This window comes from Tenebrio molitor, chromosome 8, assembly GCF_963966145.1.
Source record: "Tenebrio molitor chromosome 8, icTenMoli1.1, whole genome shotgun sequence".
NCBI lineage: Eukaryota > Metazoa > Arthropoda > Insecta > Coleoptera > Tenebrionidae > Tenebrio > Tenebrio molitor.
Genome location: NC_091053.1, coordinates 18,610,149 through 18,634,712, shown reverse-complemented (window position 1 = coordinate 18,634,712; position 24,564 = coordinate 18,610,149). Strand labels below are relative to the sequence as shown.

General features: G+C 31.5%; 2 protein-coding genes across 9 annotated transcripts in view; one reads left to right on the top strand and one right to left on the bottom strand.

The window, feature by feature from the left end:
- Positions 1-24,325, top strand: part of LOC138136359 (probable glutamate receptor) — a 54,419-nt gene extending 30,094 nt beyond the window's left edge. Inside the window, exons 1-9 of one of the 4 annotated variants that reach the window (XM_069055519.1) lie at positions 16,219-16,588; positions 16,641-16,825; positions 16,896-17,036; positions 21,361-21,616; positions 21,663-21,867; positions 21,915-22,085; positions 22,316-22,745; positions 22,828-23,093; positions 23,433-24,325. In XM_069055519.1, coding sequence (XP_068911620.1) covers positions 16,282-16,588; positions 16,641-16,825; positions 16,896-17,036; positions 21,361-21,616; positions 21,663-21,867; positions 21,915-22,085; positions 22,316-22,745; positions 22,828-23,093; positions 23,433-23,742 — 2,271 coding nt within the window. In that variant the 5' untranslated portion in view covers positions 16,219-16,281 and the 3' untranslated portion in view covers positions 23,743-24,325. Of the gene's footprint in view, positions 1-16,218; positions 16,589-16,640; positions 16,826-16,870; positions 17,037-21,360; positions 21,617-21,662; positions 21,868-21,914; positions 22,086-22,315; positions 22,746-22,827; positions 23,094-23,432 lie in introns of those variants that run through there. The other 3 variants (XM_069055520.1, XM_069055521.1, XM_069055522.1) reach the window with 3 other exon arrangements.
- Positions 9,687-23,612, bottom strand: LOC138136360 (acyl-CoA Delta-9 desaturase-like). Of its 5 annotated transcripts, XR_011161266.1 has the most exons (7): positions 13,427-13,559; positions 11,450-11,683; positions 11,266-11,396; positions 11,010-11,215; positions 10,277-10,459; positions 9,897-10,198; positions 9,687-9,832 (listed from the first exon to the last, which is right to left on the bottom strand). XR_011161266.1 is itself a non-coding variant. In XM_069055523.1 (6 exons), exons 1-6 carry the CDS (start codon positions 13,518-13,520, stop codon positions 9,949-9,951), a joined length of 1,098 nt encoding a protein of 365 aa, XP_068911624.1. In that variant the 5' UTR covers positions 13,521-13,559; the 3' UTR covers positions 9,689-9,948. The 5 variants fall into 5 exon arrangements, 4 of the variants coding, with proteins under 4 accessions (XP_068911624.1, XP_068911627.1, XP_068911625.1 ...); XM_069055523.1 differs by having other exon boundaries at positions 9,689-10,198; XM_069055526.1 differs by lacking the exon at positions 13,427-13,559 and adding an exon at positions 23,498-23,612 and having other exon boundaries at positions 9,690-10,198.
- Positions 24,326-24,564: the final 239 nt, after the last annotated feature.

Below are 24,564 nucleotides of genomic sequence, written 5' to 3'. Positions count from 1 at the left end.
ATTCAAACTCTGCTTTTAACATTTGTTGCAGATGTAGTTGCATCCGTTACCTTGAATTACCAATTAATACAAAATTCCCTAGAATTTGAAAATTTAATTTTTTTATTTAAAAATTAAAACAAAGGTGCAAATTCTAAAAAATAACATAAAAAACTCGTTTTATAAGGGCATTGGCGCACTCGTCCCTTAGAAAACTCCCCTGCAGCTCGTTTTCTACAGTTGGGACTTATAAAAACTCGTTCTTTAATATACTATTATGGCACAGATCTGTCAAAAATCTGCCAAGCAACGGTTGGTTTAATTATTCAAACAATAATATCAAATATTATTTTATTAAAGAAAATCATACATTATATACACAGTAACCCTAACAACATCAAAAAATAGCTAACTAAATTTGCATGGACACAACTTTTAGTTGATTTCCTTTAAGGAATACTTAATATTTGTTTGAATATTTTAGAAATTATAAAATAGAATAAAACGTTGTATGTACCACGGGCACAATTGTCGATTAGGGCCCTCGGGAATTTAAAAGCCCTCGTTCCTCGAGCTTTTTAAACATTCCCTTGTGCCATAATCTCCTGATTATGCCCTTCTCGTACATAAATAACTATTATTTAAAATTAAATTTAGTGTGAGTTCGATTTAATTAAGTAAAAGATAACTTCATCGAAACTTGTAACTGTGTTGTGTTCAAAGATTGATCACGTTAATTTATTATAATTTTTACAATAAATTATTATGAAATGTAGACAAAAATGTAAAATTCTTTTCTTTCCTTTATTTGATGACACGATGATTTTAAGTCGAAATAATCACAATAACTTACTCAGTTTTATGACAACATCCTCATAACTGTGTAAAATAAACTTGATGACACTTGTGCAAGACTCTGTTCCTGCTATTTGTTTCGATACTACAACTAGAAGGTGGCAAGACATATTGATGACTTAGGTGTTTCGAAAATTCTTATCCTTTTGTGTCATGACGTGATTTGGCATACTTACTTTGTTCTTTAATGTAGGAAATAGAATGTTTAAAATGCACTGCATTGTTACAGCCAATAGCGCAGTTCTAAAAGTGCAAAGGTCACGATGTCAAAAGGAACCATCAAATTAATATTTATTATATGACGTAATTTTTTATCATGCTTAAATATCGCATCTTCGTAGAAATTAACAAAATCGCTGGCACGACTAGCTGGCAAAGTAGCAAAACAGTGAAGAAAAGTAGCTAGTAGAAAATAAAGAGGTGGAACAGATTCATTTTCTAAATGCATGAGGGTTGGTCATGACTTTGTTCGAGTGTTCACTCTGTATAAACTATGATAGCATAAAATGTTATTTGGGAGTAAAAATGTCAGTGTGAAAGAATAAGCAATATAATAGATTCGAACGACTATTAAAGAATGAATGCATTCTTGTAGGATATTCAATGCAAGAATGATATCAATTCCACGCCCCGTGTTAGAATATACTGAAATCCACGGCCAATCACATCTCTCGTATTTTCATTCTACAACGGCAGATCGCCAATCGGATGCGTTTGTAAACATCGCGTAGCAACCACTAAACGAGGGACAATCTTAACTGGCAAATATTAAAAATCAAATTAAATTCAATTTTCAAAGATTGTTTTTTCTTGGTAGTATCGTCGAGAAGGTATAGTCTTCAACTCTCGTATAATGGCTATTATTCACTCGGATGATTCCACCACTCGCTTACGGCTCGTGTTGGAATTTTGATTGAATTTGATTGAATAATAGCCATCATTATACACTCATTGAAGAATATATTATTCTTGATACCTGCCTAAAAAATCATGGCCAACCCTCATGCGTTTAGAAACAAAATAAGAAAAGTGAACATTTCAGATTCGTTGGAAAAGTTTTGGGAAATTTATACAGGTGTTTTTGAAATGCGTGCTCAAATTTTAAAAATATTTAAAAAATTCTGTCAAAAAATAAAATGACATTTATTTTTTGAGTTACAATTTTTTTTTAAATTGCTTTTAGTTTTCTACGTTGTCCTACAACCTCGTAGGTAAAATTTTGGCACATTTTAAAAATACACCCTGTATATCATGTTTTATAAAATGTACGCCATGTGAAAAACAACGTGTTCAAAAACAGGCCTGGCACAATTCCCGAATTAATGCAAATAGTTACTGATAACTGCAATTTAATTGATGTCCCAACTTTGCGAAGGTCATTTGAAAACATGAAGCGAAGAGTAACATTATAGGGCTCACCGTTGAATAAAAAAGACGCGGGGGTTTTAAATATCATTGTTTCATTGCACTAGGTGAGACAAACGACAGGTCTCACATAATTTACTCCTTTATGAAAATCAAGATTTCAACGTTCTCAAAATCATTAACCTAACTTTTAAGACTGACATCTGATAATTGAAATCTTAAAGAATTGCCAACTGAAATTGATCACAGCCAACTTTAATTTTTTTTTCAATCTCACGGTACCATACCGCATCCCCACTGCCAGAAATAAAAGTTGCTTCTGTTGGTTCTCCCACTTGTTACGTGCAAAATGATTAGGTACGTCATCTAAAACGTCATACCTACTGTTTGTAGGAGAAAAGTATTGATAAACTCGGATAACGACAGGAAATTAATTTTGAACTTCGTAACATAAAACTATTTTATTTCTTATCACATATTGAAAATTGATTTTCTATTATTATACTTAATTTACAATTTGGGGGCACGAGCTCCTCTACACGCCCATCAGAATTAATATACATAATTAATGTTACGCAATCCATTGATATTTTTTTTTCTCATATTTGATCCCATCAAGAATTAATGGTTTTTTGATGCCAATCGGACCAGTTATTTAGGAAATATTTGCACTGTTGTCCAATATTCTTTGTTGTACGATTACTTTGTAATATAATAATAATAATAATAGTGCCGTGACAACTGTCTAAATGTCAATAAATTCGCTCTCTAATAAAAACGCGCCAAATGTTGTTGCAAGTGCTTCACTGCAATCCAATGGTGCTACACTAGTTAGAAAACGCAAAAAATGGACTATGGAAATGAATATTTTCATTATACGGGAATATTTTCGGATCACGAAACTACAGGATGTTGTGAGTACTTACAGGCTTGATTTATTTAAAGCATTCCAAAGTAAGTACCCCCAGTTTCCTGTTACTATTCAAAATTTAGCTGACCAGAGGAGAGCCATTATGAAGAAAAACTATATCCCTTCGGCAATTTTAGAAAAGATCAAAAATGATATAAAGTTAGAATTGTCAGTTTCTGACAATAATGAAGTTTCTAATAATTTAGTTGAAAATTCTGTTGAACCGCAAAGTTTACAAAGTTTACCAAATCATAATGACTCTTTCTGTTATCAAAGTAATTCAACACCAAACAACACGATACAAAACGACATAAATAATTTAGACTTGAGTTATAATGATATACATGTTATTAATCAAAATTTTTACTACCATCAAAATTTTAAAGAACAAATTGAAGATGAATTTAATAGAACTCTGAACGAATTTGAACATATAGAACCATTTAATAGACCACTATTACCTAAACAACAAAGCTCCAAAAAATTCTTTGCAATGATTGAAATTTTAAATCAATTCATTTTACCTAAATTTGTAAATAACACGACAAGTTTTAGAAAATTACACAGTATCATATATAGTGGAGCTTTAACAATTATCAGATTAAATGGTTCAAAAGAAATTGACCAGACAAATAATATAAAAGCTAAAGAATTACCAAAATGGGAACGAAGACTAAATAAACGCATTAACAATATCAGACGAGATTTAGGTAGAATAACTCAATATTTAAAAGGAATAAATTCTAATAATCTAAATAACTGTATTAAATCGATTTTAAATAAAAACAGAATACATTGTTTAAAATATAACGAATATAATGAAACATTAATAGAAATTAAAGATACTTTATTACAAAAATTGAATATTTATTCTAAACGATTAAAAAGATATAAAAATAATAAACAACGGAAATTTGAAAATAAACTATTTAGAAATAATGAGAAGTTGTTTTACAAAAATTTAGCAGATAATAAAACTCAAAATAATAATGGTCTACCAAATATAAATGAAATTAAAGAATTCTGGTCAAACATATGGTCAAATGAAGTTCAATTTAATAATCAGGCAGAATGGATTCCTAATTTAGAAAATGAGATACCAGATTGTAATAATCCACATCATATTCAAATTAGCCTTGAAATTTTAGTTAAAAATATTAATAGTTCACATAATTGGAAATCCCCTGGAGGTGACCAAATTCATAACTTTTGGTTAAAAAAATTTACTTGTATTCATAAATACTTACTTGATCACTTTAACGGATTTATTAGGGAACCTAACACATTTCCAGAGTTTTTGGCCCATGGTATAACATATCTGAAACCAAAAGATTCCGATACTAAAAATCCATCAAAATATAGGCCAATCACATGTCTGCCTACAATTTATAAAATTATGACATCTTGCATTAAAGTAATAATTTACGACCATTGTCAAAAATTAAATATACTTAATGAAGAACAAAAAGGTTGTGTTAAGGAGTGTTTTGGTTGTAAAGAACAACTCATAATAGATACGGTAATAATGGAACAAGCTAGAAAAAATAATAGAAATATTTGTACCGCATTCATAGACTACAAAAAAGCCTATGATTCAGTACCACATTCATGGTTAATTAAAATTCTTAAAATTTATAAAATTAATTTGGATTTGATTAACTTTTTATCCCATGTTATGACATTTTGGAAAACTACTTTAAATTTATCAATAAACAATACTAAATTAAAATCCGAGCCTATTCAAATTAAACGGGGAATTTATCAAGGAGATTCTTTAAGTCCTTTATGGTTTTGTCTAGCCATCAATCCTTTGACAAATCTATTAAATAGCACTGGATATGGTTTCAATATTAGAGTTAATAATACCACACTATCCAAATTAAATCACCTTCTTTATATGGATGACATAAAAATTTATGCATCTAAAAAGAATCACATTTTATCTTTACTAACAATAACTGAAAATTTCTCAAATGATATTGGCATGAGTTTTGGTATTGATAAGTGTAAAACGCAATCAATATGTCGTGGTCATTACGAAAATTTAGAATATATAACTAAAGAAGGAGAAATCATTAAAAATTTAAATAAAGGAGAATTTTATAAATATTTAGGTATTAATCAATCAAATCATATTCAACATTCAATTATAAAAGAAAATTTAGAAAAACAATTTTATTTAAGAATTAAATCTATTTTAAAATCAAAATTAAACGGTAATAACTTAATTAAAGCAGTTAATACATATGCTGTTCCATTGTTGACCTATTCTTTTGGTGTTATAAAATGGTCCAAAACTAATTTACAGAATATAAATATTCAAACTAGAGTTCTCTTTACAAAATTTTGTAAACATCACCCCAAATCTGCTATTGAAAGATTTAATTTACCACGCGAAAATGGTGGTAGGGGTTTTTCAAATCTAGAAATTCTACAACACAATCAAATTGCTTCACTAAAAAATTATTTTCTCAATAGAGCTCGTGATAACACTTTTTTTAATGCTTTGGTTTCAGCGGATAAAGGTTACACACCTTTAAATTTAAGTGATAATGTAATTTCAGATATTGTTGAGCCAAATATACCTGACACTATAGCAAATATAAAACAAAAGTCTTTACATGGGAGATATTTTAAAGAGCTAGAACAGCCAGAAATTAATATTCAAGCTTCTCATGCATGGCTTAAAAAATCAAATATTCATCCTGAGACTGAGGGTTTTATATTTGCAATACAAGATCGTGTTATAAATACAAGAAATTATAAAAAACACATATGCGGTTTACAATCGATCATCGATAAATGTAGGATTTGCGGAACTGAAGGGGAAACCATTGAACACATCATTTCTTCTTGCACCGTTTTGGCTCAAAGCGAATATAAAAAACGTCATGATATATTCGCAAAAATTATACACATGAATTTAGCAGTTAAATTCAATTTATTAAAGGATACACAACCACATTACATTTATAAACCAGAAAGTTGTTTAGAAAATGACAATTACAAATTATATTTTGATCGCACAGTTTTAACTGACATTCACATTCAGCATAACAGACCAGACATTATTATTTTAAATAAACAACAAAAGCAAGCATATCTTTTAGATATAGCTGTTCCAAATTCACACAATATAACACAGACATATAATACAAAAATTAATAAATATTTAGAACTCTCCGTTGCTATGAGAAATCTTTGGTGTTTAGAAAAAATTTCGATTTTACCATTTATAATTTCAGCAACAGGAATAGTACCACAATCTCTTTTTAAAAATTTAAAAATTTTGGACTTAGAGAAAACATTAGTGGTTGAAATTCAAAAAGGTATATTATTATACTCATGTCATATCGTGAGGAAATTCCTTAACATTGAACATAATACACAACAAAGTCAAAATGCGGAGGCGAGACGCCGGTAATTATGTTGATAAGCACTGCACTATTACTTGATAGTATTATCCGTAATAGTGTATGTACTCCGGCAAAATTGCCGTGCCGCCGGGTGGAGGTGGGATAGTCGAATAAGGTAGACGGACTTTTTGTGCTTCGCCCAGTTGCCGACCTCGACTTCATCGATAAACCTTATCATCTATAATAAAAGACGCATTACTCTTCTTCAGTACTTCAAGATATTTCTTCATCGTGATCCCACCCACATATCTAAAGAAGAAACTTGGATTTGCATTATGAGAATCAGCATCAGTTTCTGTCTAATCTATTCTAAAAATTTAACAAAACAATAAAAACTCACTAACGTGTCAATGATGTAATTGTACTTGTCAAGCTATTGACAGATTAACAATAATTATGTTTAACAGAAGTGTCGTCTTGTAAGATTTGTCACTCCACAATCAATGTGATCCGGTTTTTTCCTCCAAACACGCTTCTAACTACGTAAGAAATCTAAAATACTAAAGATAATGAGGTAGTAGCAAACATTTTGTTTTAATGAAGTGTATCGGGTGTTGATTTAAATGTATCCTCTAAGTTGGCGTTGAAGAATCGATTGTGAACGCACCACTCACTCAATCTGCAGAGTAAAAATACAAACAACGCAAAAAGTGAGCTGATCCGTGGTGCGTTCACAATCGACGATCGACGCCTACTTTGACGATAAATTTAAATGAACACTGGATACATGGAAATATAAAAATACATTTCTTTTTGCATATGATCATATGAAATAACTAGCTTTTACCCGCAAATTTCAGAATGTTTTAAAATTATGTTTCTACTTTCATTTATTTTGATAAACGCAGTAATTTCAATATGAAGTTTGTCTTTTTACGAAGAATAATTAAAACTTTACTGTAGACTACTTTTTTCTTCGACTATATAAACAAAAAGATCAATACGATAAGAAACTAACACTATGATCACTTACCAATTCATGAAAATACGCCAACATAACACTTTTATTTTCAGTTGTAACCTTATTTAGATCCTCCTATTGTTTGATTGTCTCGTTTGATTTCAGATACCTGCCTTTTGATTTTTCCTGTATTAAGCTATTTGAAGCTTGTTCTGCTTCATTTAAGACATCTTCCGGTAAAACACAATCATTCAAACACATTTTGCAAAATTGCTACTTTTATAAACAACCAAATGTAACTATGACACCTGAACATATCATGCAAACGCGATTTCCAACTCGAAAAATTTTTTTTTTGCTTAACAAGCTTAAAAATGATAATAGGGGTTGCTTTTTGTGAGTGTCAAGCGGCGAAGGTGACGATATACTCAGAGGATGAAATAGGGGTGAAGCGGCGAAGGTGAGGGTATTTCCAACTCAAAAAAACTCTTTTTTTCTTAACAGGGTTGAAAATGATAGTAGGGGTTGGTTTTTGTAAAATTAAAGTAGACAGTAATTTTCTTCTTGTTTTGAAGATCAAGTGTACAGAATTTCATCAAGATCGGAGTAAAACTGTAGATTTGTATACAAAATATACAAACAGACATTCAGTTTTATATATGTATATAGAAGATTACAGTAATTTACCCAGTTTTATCGCAATATTGTAAAATAAAATAAACGTAAATAAAACTGATTAATGTTGTGTTACAACTGGTTCTTATCCTATCAAATGTATTACAATGTGTTACTGTTTTGCATTACGACGTGATTTTAGCTGTATTGATTAAGGAGATGCAAAAATACACTATTGTTTTTTACAACACCCAACGACGTAGTTTCACTGGTGCAGAGGTCATAAAAATAAAATAACATAAACAAACATGCAACATACACTGAATAAAAAATATAATCTTGATGTTACGAATCAGGTTCGTTTTTGAGATATTTCTGATAGTAAAAAAAATTAAATTTAATTAATGTGGTTTTTGAGATATTTCTGATAGTAAAAAAAAATAAATTTAATTAATGTGGTTTCCCTCAAGGATCAAATCCGTTGCTTTTTCTATTACGGCTAATTGATATTGCAGAAGTCATAAATATATCATATTCAATTTTTTCTGTTTCTAGATCTGATGTACAACCCAAAAATAAATTATATTTCTTTACAGAAAGATATTGATTACACAGGTATTGACGTAAAGTATTATTACAAAGTTTATATTTAAATTACTAGACAACATAGTTGTCTGTCATGTATCGTAAATTGGCATTACAGGTTTCGACATTATGCTTGCATGACTTGTTATGTTAATGTGTTATTACTTTCTGAAAAAAATCTGACAAGCCAAGGTAATAGGATAACACCTATGCAATTTGCAATTTTTATTTCACTTTGTTCTTATCTGTATTACTTTTTTTTTTTTTTTTAGTTTGTTTCTTTGTTTTGCAACTAGGAAAATATACAAAATAATTCAACAAATCAATAATTGTAGATTGTATCATTAAGAGTAGAAGTGAGTATTTTTGTGCTTCGCCCAGAGACTGAAGACCGAGACAAAGTCGAGGTCGCAACGAGGCGAAGCACAAGAAGGCCCTTCCACTCTGAATGCTATATACTATTTTATCTTCAAAGGATCACAAAAAAAATCGGACATGAACTCATTTGTTTTCTTTTGCTGCAGTTCCAGTAAAATGACAATTTTCAAACTTACAATTTTCAAATTTTAAGGCGCCTGTAATTCCTAGTTTTATTGTTGCAAAATTACTACTATTTGAAAATTCAATAATATCAGTAAAGTCTAAAGTTTACTTTTTAACGTTGAACGGCCATTTTGCTATTTTTGATTCTGACATCTGTCATCCATGCACCTGGGTGACTCGTGTTACGCCACAATGGCACCGGTTAAATATTGGGTAAGCATTTCGTTATTTCCCTTTTTTAGTGGCTTTTTTTCTAGGGATAATTTAATTATTAAATATTTCTTATAATTATTGATAAATAAATCGTGAGTAATGCTTCAAATTACCTTACATTTGACTCGGTCGAGCCGCCTATGGACATTTCAACTCTTAGGATTTGAAGTGTTTCAAGTCCGGTTAGAAAAAGAAAGCTACTATAAAGATACACAAAAGAGCGATTTTCGGCCGCTTGAAGATTAAAAAAACATTTTTAAAACAGAAAGTATGACAAGATTGTATTTAAAATAATAATAATAATAATGGTAATGTAAAACTTACAAAGGACTTAATTAATAAACTAACTTAATATTAATTAAACAAATCTTAATTTAGTGTTTAAATAATTTTATGAACAAATATTTTAATCACTAAGGTCAGCCGATGGTTCATATGATACGATGCTCACTGAAAACAGATTTTAAAAATGAAATAATTTCCTAATAATTATATACAGTATCGTATTTTATACTTGAAATTTAAAGCACAAATTTCTTGTTAATTTACAATATACAAAATAATTGTCACTGTTTGCAATGCGTTCCATCCCCATTATTTTCGACGGTTTGTTGGATGAGTTTGTCCGAAGGACTCTTTAAATCGTACGCCCATCCTATCTTCGCAAACATATCCAACAAAAATGTTGTAGCATTCACTTTGTAGTTGCCCAATTCCGCCGCTTTGTAATCCCATGGGAACGTATGATGGTAGTTATGCCAACCTTCGCCCATGGCCACGATTGACACCATAAAGTTTTCTACAGGCTGTATTTTTCTAAAATTCATTATTATTTGGTCCAGTTCAAACAATCGCTAAATTAGAAAATTGGAAGTGAGTGGTGTAGATATTTACTTGTTGTAAGGTTTGTTTCCAAACATATGTGCCGCACTGTTCACCAACCAAGTGAAGTTAAGGCCACATACATAGCGTGCAAGGCAACTGACAACACACCAGTACATGGTCTCATTCCATAGAAGATAAGGTACCATTATGGGCAAAATGAAACAGAAGAATAATTTTATTGGCCAGAAGTATCTAAAACAAATCCAAAATATAAAAGCAAATATACTATTGTTCGATTACGAATAATAGTATATTGTGATACGAGTCTTGTAAGAAGCGTTTTGCAGCACGCACGGGTGAAGGAATAAGTGCTACAAAATGCCTTACAAACGAGATATACACTATTTTTGCACCATTTTAAATGAAAAATGGCAGTTTTAAAATTTGGGGAATTTTATGATGGTTGGTAGCACAAATGTTATAGTGGACCATTTGACAGTTCAGTTTGAAGATATTGTCATATCGTTTGTTTAGCGTGATTTGCCATTTGATGTTTGGCAATGAAGTTACCAACCTTGAAAACGTAAACTGTACTGGTCTATTACAGCACTCAAATCAGCTATTAACGCATTCTTCAGAGTGCTGTAATAGCTTTGTTACAAACGCAAAATAGAAAAAACTCTTTACAAAACTGTAATTAAACTACTAAATCACAATTTATGGTTTTAAAACTAAAAATTAAAACTCTTGTCCGTTATAAATTACCTACATGTCCATATGTCCTACATGTCCCATTACTTACTTTTCAAAAGCCACCACCAATGGATCTTCAAATAAATCACTACAATCGACTTGTTTCCCCTTCCTCAGCACTTCAGGATGCTTCCTCATCATCAGCCACCCCACGTGTGCAAAAAAGAAACCTCGATTTGCGTTATGAGGATCGGCATCTGTTTCGCTAAACTTATGATGTACTCTATGATCCCTCACCCATTCGTACAGTCTATTCTAAAAATTTAACACAAAAACTCACTGACTTCTTAATGGTATAGTCTTACTTGTCCAGCCATTGCGTAACACATTAACAATATTAACCTCAAAGGAACAGTCGCTTTGTATGACTTGTGACTCCATAATCTATGTGCTCCGGCGGTTACTCCAAAACCCCCTGCCCAACCAGTTAGGAAACCTAAAATAATATTAAGGATGATGAAGTAGTCTAAAAACCAAAACTAGCATTACACCAAAAAACCGTTAGCTTGTGGGTGAAGTAGGGAAATGTGATGAATCCCATCATAGCAATCAAGTGGACTGAAAGGATGCCGATAATGTTGATCCATATTAGAGGAGTTTTAAAGCTCCCCCAAAGTGTTCTGTAACTGGTGTCGAATTTGGGAGCTTTTACGGTAACTGGAATTTCTTCGACTGGGAGTGAGGTGGCGATGACAGTGTTGTTAGGTGGCATTTTTGTCGCTTCTGAAAAAATAATCAAAGACAATTAAAACAGGTATATTATTCAAAGAGCGGGTAATGATGGCTATTGCTCGGATGAAATACGTCACTCGCCTTCGGCTCGTGACACAAAATCATCCTCATGAGTAATAGCCAGTACCCGCGAGTAGAATACTATACTTTTTCTACGACTATGAAGAGAAATTGATAAACAAGTTTCATTATTAGACAAACTGAAACTGGCTTAGTGTATGTATCACATTGCACACTTGGTACCATTGCAATAAATTTGCGATTGGACTCCATAATCTAGTTGTCATAATATTTGCCGTGAGTTTTATAGCTATTTATTATACAAGTGTCTTATAAGTCACGAAAGAAATGTTTATCCACGAGAGCTTGCTCGAGTGGGCTAATGTTTCTTGAGTGACTTATTTGCTGTTAACGCACGAGCGCAATACATAGTTTTATCCAACACCTCCTTCTGTAAGAGTTCTTATTCTTTTTGATGTTCAATAAACTGTTCAATTCTCTCTAAACTCATTAATTATAAAAATAGTTTAATTATGGGTTCATAAGTCCACTAGTGCTTTATAAACAGGTGTTGGATAAAAATTATTAATCAACGGGCCGTGCGTAATGAACCCTGTTATCTAATTAAAAACACATTAAAAATTACAGCATTACACAATATGAGAAGAAATAGACTGAAGCAACACTATATTAATAATATTTGTAAAATTATTATATCAGTAATTAGACACAATAATGAAAAGTGCAACATAAAAATACCTTTCTTCAGCTTTGCTAAACACTGGAAGAATATTTGAACAGTCTTTTCCGATTGACGTTTCACTCACACAACCAAACTATAAACCAATAATTTAAACATTGTCTTCTATTTACTAATGGTACCTAATATACCGTGCCTTAAGAAAGACATTGTGAAGAAATCAACACATGCGCTTGTAGTGTGTTCGTAACCTCTTTAAAGAAATTTTGACTGACAAGACTTTACCTATGATTATTTGTATTAGAGAAAATAATAATTGTTCATAATTAAACCAGGTTTGAAGTTTCTATTTAATAATTATTTGTCTTTTGCTGTTTCAATCCAGTATTAAATAATTTTAATAGTGAAATTCTCGTAACAAAAACGTACCTACCTTACATTACTTTTAAATGATTATAATGAAATAGTTTTATAAGTTAATAATTATTTAAATCTTTACTTGCACCTGATAGAATTTTTTGTTCAAATTGTGATATTACTAATTTAGAAATAATTTATTTATTTTGTACAATACAATGTGTTTACTAAAATGTAATGTTTATTTTAGTACTTCTGCATAATCAGATGTTAAGAGGCTGCTTGAATAGAAATTGTGCAAGACATCTTCAGTGTAACTTGCTTCGCAAACTGACATCCATCATCGCATAACACCTGTTGTTTTCTGTATATTACACAATATATTACGAAAGAAGGCTTTTGTTAAAAAATAAGCCATACTGTACATTTTTGGTAGTAAAAGTCCCAAAGGTTGGCACAAACAGTTTACAAATAAAAATAATAGTTTTATTTGTGCAACAAAAACTTGAATGTGCTTAGTATTGATTTAAATGAGTCCCAGATTGATCACGTTAATTTACTTCACATTTGAAAAAATAAAAGATACGCCACATTTGAATTTTATTCGCACAAAAATCTAAAAAGATTTTTTTTTGTGCGTTCGATGATTTTAAGTCGAGATAACTACAATAACTTACTCAGTTTTACGACAACATCCTTATAACATCGTAAAATAAAATAAGTGTCACTAATTAATGAAAGTTGTGCTGCGACTCTGTTCCTACTATTCATTTCGACACAATGTGCAACTCAAGAAGGTGTCAAGAAATATTGATGACTTGGACGTTTACAAAATTGTTATTGTTTACGTTACGACTTATTGTGATTTGGCATACTTTATTTTATTAATGTTGGATAGGGAAAAATCGATCGGTAACGTCGCCAGCAGTGTTGCAGCGAGTGCAGTTATCATAACGTGCAGCAAAAGTTGGAGAAAGACGTTTTGGAATGAGCCATTTGGTATATTTGAAAATTTTGGTTCTTGTAAATAAAATTATTTCACATTAATAAAAAAATTAGAATGAATTGTTCTTTCCATTTATTTGACGAAGTATCGGGTGTTCATTTAAATTTCTGGTCAAAGTTGGCGTTGAAGAATCGATTGTGAACGCACCACGGATTACGGATCACAGATCAGCTGTTTAAATCTTAAGTTTTTACACGGGTGCGTTCACAACCGACTCTTTAACGCCAACTTTGACCGAAAATTTAAATGAACACCCGATATTACTGTCCTCATTTTCTTTGAAACCTCGATTATAACATCCACTTATTTTTTTATTATTCATGGAATATCTCTATTAAAAATAATTTCCAAAATTTTCAGTACTGAAATATTTTTTTTGTATTGTGTGACCAGCTTTGGAAATGTCGGAGATTAAAGTGCATCCATAATTGTCAATTAGAATTGGAAAAAACAAGCAAAAACGGCAAAAACAATAATTTTTATAAAAGGTTTTTACTAAGATTTAAAAAAAATATATTTTTTTAAAATTTACTTTATCGAATTGCAGTAACACTATTGCACAAATGACAGTCGGAAAATGGGAATGTCTACCTTAGTTATCTGAATTAGAATGAATGTTTTAGTTTATATCAAAATGATAATCAAAGTGAGGTTATGTATTTAAAAGATTTGTCAAAACATACCAATTAACTATAAGAACACTACTGAAGAGAGAAAATCACCTACTTTTGCACCATTTTTTTGAACGCTCGTTGTCTATGATGCATTTTAAAACCAGTTCAAGACAAATTTTTAAAAATAGGTCTGTTGTAGATCCGGAAAAAAATTTGACTAATTTTACTGACTTCTTAACAACCAAGTTACAAACAGTTTTTAAAAAAGGTTAATTTTTAGTGTCCAGATTAAATATGCGCAATAATTTGCGACTTTATTGTGGACATTGTAAAACCAATCTGTTATGCAAATCACCATTGTTTATAATGTGTAATTTCAACAAAATTGCCAATAATTGTGACATTCACTGTGATTCCTTCCAACAAACAAGAGTTCACATTGAATTGCTTGCATTGAATACATTTCCTGTTTAAACACCTTATTTGTTTTGAGTTAAAAAATGTCTGTACAGGTATTTCAACTGTGATAATGAGCCTGGGGAATAGAAAATGCAACCCACAATACATTTCCAAAGTTAACGTGGATATTTTAACTATCGTAGGTATTATTTTAAAATGAAATTTTAAGCCATCCGTGAAAGCTTTGCTTCCAATAATTTTATTTGTTATTTGAATGTAATAAAAATGCTTCTCGCCGTTGCGCGTATCACTCGTGAAATACCCTGTATACCGGGTGTCACTACCACTTTCGAATAAATTAAATCTTTTTTTTTTCTCGATTTTTTCCTATTGCAAGTGTCAACTTTTTTTACACATTCAAATGTAGAAAAAAAAGCTTTACAAGAATAGACTAAGAAATGTATTATAATGTACTATTTAAAAAAAAAAAGTTGACTGTCTTAACTTTGACATATGTCATCGTAGAGAAGATTTGACAACGTCACCTATTGTAGTTTCATAAACGATTTACAAATATATATGGTTTGCTATATTTTTCTTCTTAAAATAAAAAAGATATAGGGGCGCGAATACCAATCTGAATCACCCGGTATAGCAATTAATAACAAAAGCCCTAAAGTATTTGTTTCAAAGTTTTTCAAAAACGAATGGATTTGTAGCTCTAACAGCAATGCCTAAAAAAATGCAAGAGCATAGATACAGTTAATTTTGCTGTGAATACTAAGAAAATACCTTTATGTAATATTTATTAGGGGTGTTGGTCAGTGGCGCACGACATTCAGTGCTTTTGAAATCAATAAACCTAGCCAAAATCATGAAATAGAAAATTTTTCTGATAGAATTTTTACTCGCTTTTATTTAACTTAACTTTTATTTAACTTATACACTGCCTTGTTGTTTGATATTTGTTATTTCATAAAAATCTGCAAAAGTGCAAAATAAAACATTTGGTCAGACGAAAAGTCTAATATAAATGTCGTAGGATAGGTATTTTACAGCGCTCCAACTAATCAGACACTCGGCTTCGCCTCGAGCCTAAAATCTAGTTTTCGCGCTGTAAATTACCCCTACCGTACTCTAATCTAAATTACTATTTTTGTCATAACCGACCGATTTTTAAATTAATTTCACTGTCGGATAGATGAAAAGATCTTTGAAAAAATATCATCTTTGACCTCTCGGGGCACAAGCGACCCATGTCCTTCACTCACATTCAAACACATGGATGACATTCAAAATTAATACATAATATGTAATAACGACAAAGAATGAACTACATATTTGCATATCACATCATTTGAATTTTAACTTTTGTTGAAGTATAATTTATTAATTTCAGTTATTTACCTAGTTGATAAAAACACCAATAATAAATGTTTGATAACGAGTTTATAACATGCAAATCTTATCGAGTCTAACTGCGCCACTGGTTACTGATTACAGACACTGATTGATGAATTCGATCATAATGAATGTATCATTTCGTGTTATCGCCAAAGACACGATTGTCTTATTGTGTTTTTTTGATATTTTTCCACCAAGATCGTCAATTATGTATGAAGACTTTACTTCTGACGTAGACACCACAGCAATGGGGTGCACTTTAGTACTCCTTCAAATAATTATTCTGGCACAAATACACCTCATCCAAGGTTTTAATTGTAGTAATTATCTAACCACGAAAAATTTACAACTCATTTATGATTACACATCTTGGAAGAACATCAAATCGTTGATAATTTTTGACGAATCTTTAAGAAGTGCTAATACATCTTTCAATGCTTACTAGTCACTCATCTGAATATTTTTTAGATTGCGATCCTCACATTTTAAAGTCTTACATGATCTGCTTGTCCGAAAATGATTTGTACGTGTCATTCCGCTCCACCCGAAATTTCATGAAAATTGCAAAAACTTTAATTCAACTCAAAACTGCAATTGTGTTGTTCGTTGACGACATAAATGCCAACAACTACACTTATTTTTTTAATGAGGAGGTGAGTGAAGTTTTCCGAAGAGATTAAAATGACCCACTGATGTAGCCTTAACCCTGGCGATTTCTTTTAGGTTTCAAAATTGGCCGGCGACAGTCTTAGATGGTTGATAATGACTAACGAAATCGCAGTTGTCGATAAGTTTCGGTTCACAACCTTGAGCTTGGACGCTGACCTGGTGATTGCAGTTCACGTCAGCTTTTCACGAAATAAGGTAATGATCGTGATGAGTTAGTAGACGTAATTTTATTCTTAGGTTCTCGGGTGTAACTTTATCTGTGCGCTTTAAAAGGTTCTTAGATTGGTATATTTTATTAATTATCACGAGTAAATGACAAAAAGATATTTCCAAACAAAGTGTGGCATTTGACTTTTGATATTTTTTTGATTTGGGATTCAGACATGTAAATCGTCGGCATCCTGTTGTATTGATGCAAATATAGCTTACGATTGACAAATGAATTCTCGTATGTAGATTGTTATCATAAATAAAAACGGAATTATTTTTTCATCCTCTTAAACAATAGGTATTGTAACAACAACGACGCAAAATTAAACATCTTATTCATATTTTATTATGTAATTTAAAAACACCTGGTTCACAAAATTAAATAATAATCGATGTTATTGTAGTTGATAACAACAAAAAAAACTTATATACCTACCGTATAGCGTTAGTCGTCAACAAAATGCATTAATTCAATGTAATTAATGTAGAAATGTAACAACACAGGACCCAGAACCGAGCCCTGTGGCACTCCGGAAGTTACTTCATAATAAGAAAATCTATAATTATTGTAGACTGATTGTTGATGATTAATTAGACGGGGTATTAAAGAAGAACTCAGAAAATGACAGTTTTCCCAATACAGTGTAGTGCTCTTTAGAGTCGTCTTTAGATTCGATTAACTTGTCGAGCAAAAAAAAATTTCCACAAACATTTGAGAAGTTTTGCAAAGTTGTTTAAAGTCGATATTTATCTGTAATCTTTGAATTCCACTCTTGAATGTGAAGAGAACCTTGATCCGCAAGTCGAGAAAAGTCAAATCTTACCTAACTCAAGAACAATGAAGATCCTCAAAAATGTGCAAAACGCGACTTGTAATTAAACAAAATTGTTGAAATTTTTCGCACTTACCTGGGTATTGGTAAGGTATATTTCATAATTTTTTGATAATTTTTCACTTACAAACAGCCAAAAAAAAAAATAAAAAGTAAATTTCTACCAAAAAGTCAGATTCAGATTTTTATACTGACCCAGCCAGATTCACTTCCTATAATTATTTACGAAATCAGCGGAAAAAACACCAATTAGATTGTGAATTAAACGCAATTTTACATTTTAACTTTGGCAAAGCTGTAAATAAGAGGCTTCAAAACGGTCGGCTACAAGCGAATGATCCTTTTCTTGGCAAATTATACCTTTTTGCCATAAATCACGCGTCTGATTTGCATTTAAATAAAAAAGCGAATTATTTAGCCAACTAAGTCAAAATTTGTAGTTATGACAGCAGAGTTTGAGGCGTTAGCAGGTGCAGATTTATTTAGTGTAAAAAGTTCATAGGTAAATTAACAGTTAATATCAGAAAACTAACAAAATTGTTACGGCCTTATTTATTAACAAAAAAATAAAATAAAAAAATGCCCCACTCGGGTGACGGGCGAAAAACCTTTGACCCTGTATCTTGCTTATTTTTTATCCCGTTTGAATGAATGGCACATCAAATTAAATAATTTTCAAAACACTTCAATACCAACTAAATTAAATTTTTTTCTTGTGTTTTGTTTTTGACAGATCAACTTGCTTTTTTCAAATGGCAGTGTACTTACGGATTTATTCGATGGCCCCCTAGATCCCCAGATTTGAATCTATTGGATTACATTCGAGACAATGTTTATTTGACCCCACTTAACTCTACTCACTCGACAAGAGTTAAGAAGAAGGATAGTATTGCAAGTCTGTGAGGAAATAGCCTCAAATTTTTTACTAAATGCAACGATGGGCATTTCTAGAAGGTGTCGACAGTATGTGGAGGCAATTTTGAGCAACTAGAATAGATTTTTTATTGTATATAAATTTAAACTTGTTTTTTGATTTTTCATTTTTTTTTAAATTAGAATAAATTTGTTCTTTCTTTTAATGTATAGATATTTACATATTATATCCCAAGTGCAAAATTTTTTATGGGAAAATTTTTTGCTAATGAACGAAAACATCCATAAATGAGGTCAGAAGACCAATTATTATCAAATAAGAGCACGAGACCAAGTCGAGGGCTTTTATTTGATAATAATAATTGGTCTTCTGACCGAATAATTTATGGATGTTTGAGTTCATTAGCAAAAAAATTGCCGATATTAAAATTTTGTACGAGGGGTATACGGCTGATTATTTCCTGAATAGAATGAAACCAAACGCATTATTTCCAATCCTTTTTATTCAAAATAATTTATTTAAAAAAAAATCAGGTACCGACATTTTTTATCAGATTATTGCACAGTGTGCATTTTAGAGAAATTTTATCGGGTTATTTTTTGTTTTCTCGTTTTGATTTGTCAATATTTGTCACGCAATTGGTTGCTAAACACATGAAGGAAATAATCAGAAGAAAATTCTCTGGAAGAAGAAAAATAAATTGAAATTGACTATTTTGTCTATCAAAAAATAGACATCGGGAAAAATGTCAAATCAAATAATGTTGAAGTATTTTTCGAACTATTTCATTTGATGTGTCTTTTCTTCAAATCGGATAAATTATAAACAAGATACAGCATCAAAAGTTTTTCGTTTTTCTATATTTTTAGCGTTTACATAAAACTAGAATTTTTAGGATTTTTTTTGTGACTTATCAACTTACCACATGCAGTATTAGTGTATCTCTATCAGAACAAATCTTATTTCTGGTTGGTATCAACACGGATAACTTCGCCGTTTTACTAAAGGTAACATAGACCAAACAGACTACCTATATAAATTTTGACAGAAATTACGGACGCCACGCCCACATCAGAAGCTGTATATAAAATAAACCAATGACAATGACAAGCATTGTGCACTTGCACATAGTCTTCCTATACGAGTACTTATAATTTTAATTCAATCTGATGTTTGGAAGGTATCAGAATATATAAAATTTAGGTACCACCTCAAAAGAAGTTTATATTATATTAAAGCATCTAATATTAGAACATCTAATACTATACCATACATTCTCATTAAAAAACATAACATCTGTGTAGTCCAAAGAAAGGACATCAGCAGGTATCAGTGATGACACGAACTGTTACAAACAAATGTTAATTCTTCGAGTATTTTGATAAGATCTGATAAACTGGAAATTAATTACATATTGCTACTGCGGTAATCAATTCTTTTATGTAAATTGTTTTTGAATTTTGTGTTTCTACTTTAAATACTCAAACATCGATTGTAATTTTATGAACAATGGAATATTGAAATATCGCGCGTTCAAATGAAATCCTGGGCTGGGAAGGCGTTGGAAACCGTCAATTGCTGTTTTTTTTACAGCGTAGATTAATTGAAGCATGGTGACAGCTAACCTAAAATTTGAGCCAAAAAAATCTTTCCTTTTTGTCTTTTTTTGCAATGTTTTACATTAAAAATAGAATAACTTAACGATTCCTATTCTCCAAGCAAGAATCTAAGGACACCTTTTACTGAAAACAAACATGTTCAATTATGTTCCGATTAAACATAAACAAATGTCATTCGTCCCAAACGGCGGGAAATTCAAACTTTACAATGTTCTAAACGGTTTAATTTTTCCAACGCCTACTCAACCCAGGATTTTATTTGAACGCGCGATATATGTCCCCTTCAATGTATTTACAACAATTTTCTATCAATGTATTTAAATAACATGGAAAATGTCTCATCACTTTTTACCTGTGTTGCCAAATATTTTAGCAATCATCAGGTAATAGTAACAAATATACTAATATACAAGCTATCCCAGAACTGCCTCCCCATAGAAAACAGGCATGTGCGGACAGCAAAGGAGACTCCAAGATGACTAAAATAAATTTTCCTGAAACTCACATAACCGAATTATGAAGTTTTCAATTTCACCAATCCCAGCAGCTCGTCGTCAGGTGTTACTAAAAAATCGGACAGGTTGCTAGACAGCAAAAATAATTATTGATGTCGCAACAATCAGCGAAAAGTTTACTTGGAATTTTGACTTCGAAACCCAGGCAACGCAAAATTGAGGTCATCCTACTTTGGTGGTGCTCAACTCTAATTGGTCAAGTTTAGGATGTCTTTTCTCGATTATCGCGTGCGATAGGACTTTTTTTCTTTAAAATTCAGATTACCAGATTTACCCAAATACTCCTTTTTTTCTCTGGGGAAGCAGTTCTGGGACAATCTGTATATGGAGGGAAAACTTGAAAATTATTTAATCATCTGATATTGCTTCTGTTGAGATATCTCTTGTATCCAAAACTTGCAATATATCACCTTATTGTTTGTACTACTGAATCAATTTACTATTATACTCTTTTCTATTCTGTTGTAGGATATGGAGTCCCCAGTGATCTTTGGGAATCAAAGCGAAATACAAAATATTTGCTCCTCCCTTTCGTACAACAAAACAAACATCTCTTTTCTCAACAATTCTTATGTTTCTCCACAAGTGATTCTACCTTATCTTCAAGATGCAGACCTCATTTATCAACTTTGTCTTTCTAACAGTTCTAACTCTTCTTATTGTCTACTACAACTGTACAAAATTAGAAAAGAGTCAAACATGTCCCTGGCAGTACACGTGTTAGGTACGTATTACATCTTTAATTCCATTTATCAATACAACTCTTTAAGGCTCGTGGAATTCTTTGTCCCGCATGGAAAACTTATCACCATTCGTTGTTGTCGAAAAACGAGTCAACTTGCACCACTTTCCTTTAAAATTTGGAAAACAAAACGCCACCGAAATAGATATGGTAGCAAACACGATTGAAGATGATTGCTGTGAGGAAAAATTTCTACAAATTGCAAACTACTTCCAGCACTTCTTCAACGCAAAGTATTCCACTAACCCTTTAAAACCGCGACACATGTTTTAATTTTTAGCATCGAGATTGTTCATTTTCAAAAACTGGGTCATAGAGAAAATGATGGTAAATGGACTGATTTGTTGGGCGCAATTGTTAACCAAGAAGTTGATTTGGGTCTAGCTAGCGTGATAAAGACACAAGAAAGATATTCTGACATGGCGTTCACGCATAAAATTTTGACATCTATGTAACTAGTACACATTATACTAGTACACATGGTACTAGTACAAAGAGGGAACTAGTACAGGCTGTACCAGTACACATGGTACTAGTACACATGATACTAGTACACATAGTACTAGTACACATGGTACTAGTTCACATGATACTAGTACACTTATACTAGTACACATAGTACTAGTGCACATGGTACTAGTACAAAGTGGAAGATAGTATCACGAAAAATTACAATTTCAGGCGGAACATCTACATAAAACATCAACAATCTACTGAATTGAGAGATATATTTTTGATTCCTTTCGGTAGCAAATTAATTTTGTGCGTCATCGTGACTGGAATGATCTTCTGCATCATGACGGCCATCACAAATAAAGTTGCTAATAGAATTACCAAAAGACAAAATAATGATACACTTGGGGAAGCAACTGTTTGGTGCATTGCTATTTTCACGATGCAAGGAAGTACTTGGACACCAACAACGTATTCCGGAAACATCATTCTGATAATTTCTCTGGCATTTGCTCTGGTCATTTTCAATTCTTATTCGGCGTTTATCACTTCAATACTATCTGTTGAAATCGCGAGTATTCGCTCAGTTGAAGACTTGCTGGAAAGCAACTATAACATCGGCTACGTCAAAAACAGTCAAGATGAAATATATTTAAGGGTAAATATTATATGTTAGTGCCACCACTGTTGACCCAGTTAATGACATTTCTGAGTAAAAAGTGTACAGGTTTCGTTTTTAGTCGATCAATGACACGCAACTACAACAAATTTATCTAAGGGGCTACCTCCACAACACCGTTGTTAATGTCACTCACGGATTGCTTAAAAGTCACGAAGGCTATTATGGATTTTTTGCGTCTACTATCAAGGCAAGGAAGGAGTTACAGATTGTTAATAATTACAAATGCAATTCTGACATCGTGGAAATACCTGTGGAAAAAACCAAAAATGCAATCGCTTTTCCGTTGGCAAAGATGTCACCTTACCGAAAAATTTTCGATTTAAGGTAAGTAAAGTATCAGAGAGTTGTTTGCGAAAACTGTGTATTACTGCATGCGTATACTGCGTTTATACAATAAAGGAAAAGTTTAAAATCATTGACAACATAAATATGTTAAAGGATCGGTCCAAAAAGGGATCCTTGAGGTACACCAAAAAGAGCTTTAGTTCCTGCTGAACGACAATTGAACAGTTCTTCTATTGCATTTCAGTACACATAACTATTTGTTATTATAAAAAATATTAGCTTAAATTTTGATAATAATTTTTTTTATATTTTAGTTTTGTATTATTAACAAACTAATGTTTTAATCTCTATTTTTTTAATACACAAGCTATTTTTTAGCATCATCAAAATGTACGAAACTGGAATGTACAAGTACTTCCATTCGTTGATCATATCGGACTTACCTAAATGTGAAGACAGAAGAATTTTCCGGAGTGCTCACTTGCCAGACTTGTCGTCAGCATTCGGAATTTTAATTATCGGCATTCAGCTTTCTCTCATTATTGCAATTGCAGAATGTCTGTGGAAAAGAAAACGAAAAATACGTCACGTAATTAAGAAGAAATTTTCTTGCAAAAATAACCTTGCTGGCCATGATCAAAGTAATGAAAAATTATCGAAGCAAATCCACCATCCATATCAGAATTAATAATAAATTGTTAATTAAAAAAAAAAAAAAAAAAGCACCAAATATACAGGGTGTATCCGAATTGGACCGACAAAATTTCAGGGCAGATTCTATAAAAAAAAATAAGCATAAAACTCTTAATACATATGGGGCCAAAAATGCTTAGTTTGCGAGATAATTGACTAAAAAGTTCTAGCAGCAACAAAAGGAATCGGGTGAAATTTTTTGATGAAAATAAAAAGGAGTTACGTAAAATTTACAAAAATTGTCAAAATTTCGCCCCCGTGTTCAATGCACAAATAACCCCATGGAATTCAAGAAATTCAGATCGTAATTGTTTTTACGTTTTTGTTGATTATCTCGCAAACTAAGCGTTTTTAAGAGTTTTATGCTTATTTTTGATCGTAGAATCTGTCCTGATAGTTTGTCAGTCGAATTCGGATACACCCTCTATAAAAATATTTATCTGATTAACACTATGCACGAATTTACAGTGTGGATTTAGACTAAAAGCATTTCATGATATTTGTCCTTATTTATTTTTTATTAGTTTTAGAAAAAATATTTCATTTTTACCTTAGTAGGTATACAGGCTGTTTGATGAAAAACGGCTCAACCCATAACTGTTTTATTTATGAGCCGATTTCAATTAACAAAAAAATCAAAGATATGGTTTTTCAAGCGCTACAAAACAGCCATAAAATATATTTTTTTTGCGTTATCTTCAATAGCTAACGATAGTCAACTTTTTTTTATAGATGGACACATGTATTTTTTTAGGCTTGGTCTGGTAAGGTTTTCTTTTCTGAATCTAATGATGTATTGAAAGTTATCATTTGGTTC

Coding starts and splice junctions, on each gene's coding strand:
- LOC138136360 (XM_069055523.1), bottom strand. CDS start 13,520: ATGAATAGTAGGAACAGAGTCGCAGCACAACTTTCATTAATTAGTGAC. Junction 11,397..11,449: donor CAAGCTAACGGTTTTTTGGT/GTAATGCTAGTT, acceptor ATATTATTTTAG/GTTTCCTAACTGGTTGGGCA. Junction 10,199..10,276: donor GGAAACAAACCTTACAACAA/GTAAATATCTAC, acceptor AATGAATTTTAG/AAAAATACAGCCTGTAGAAA.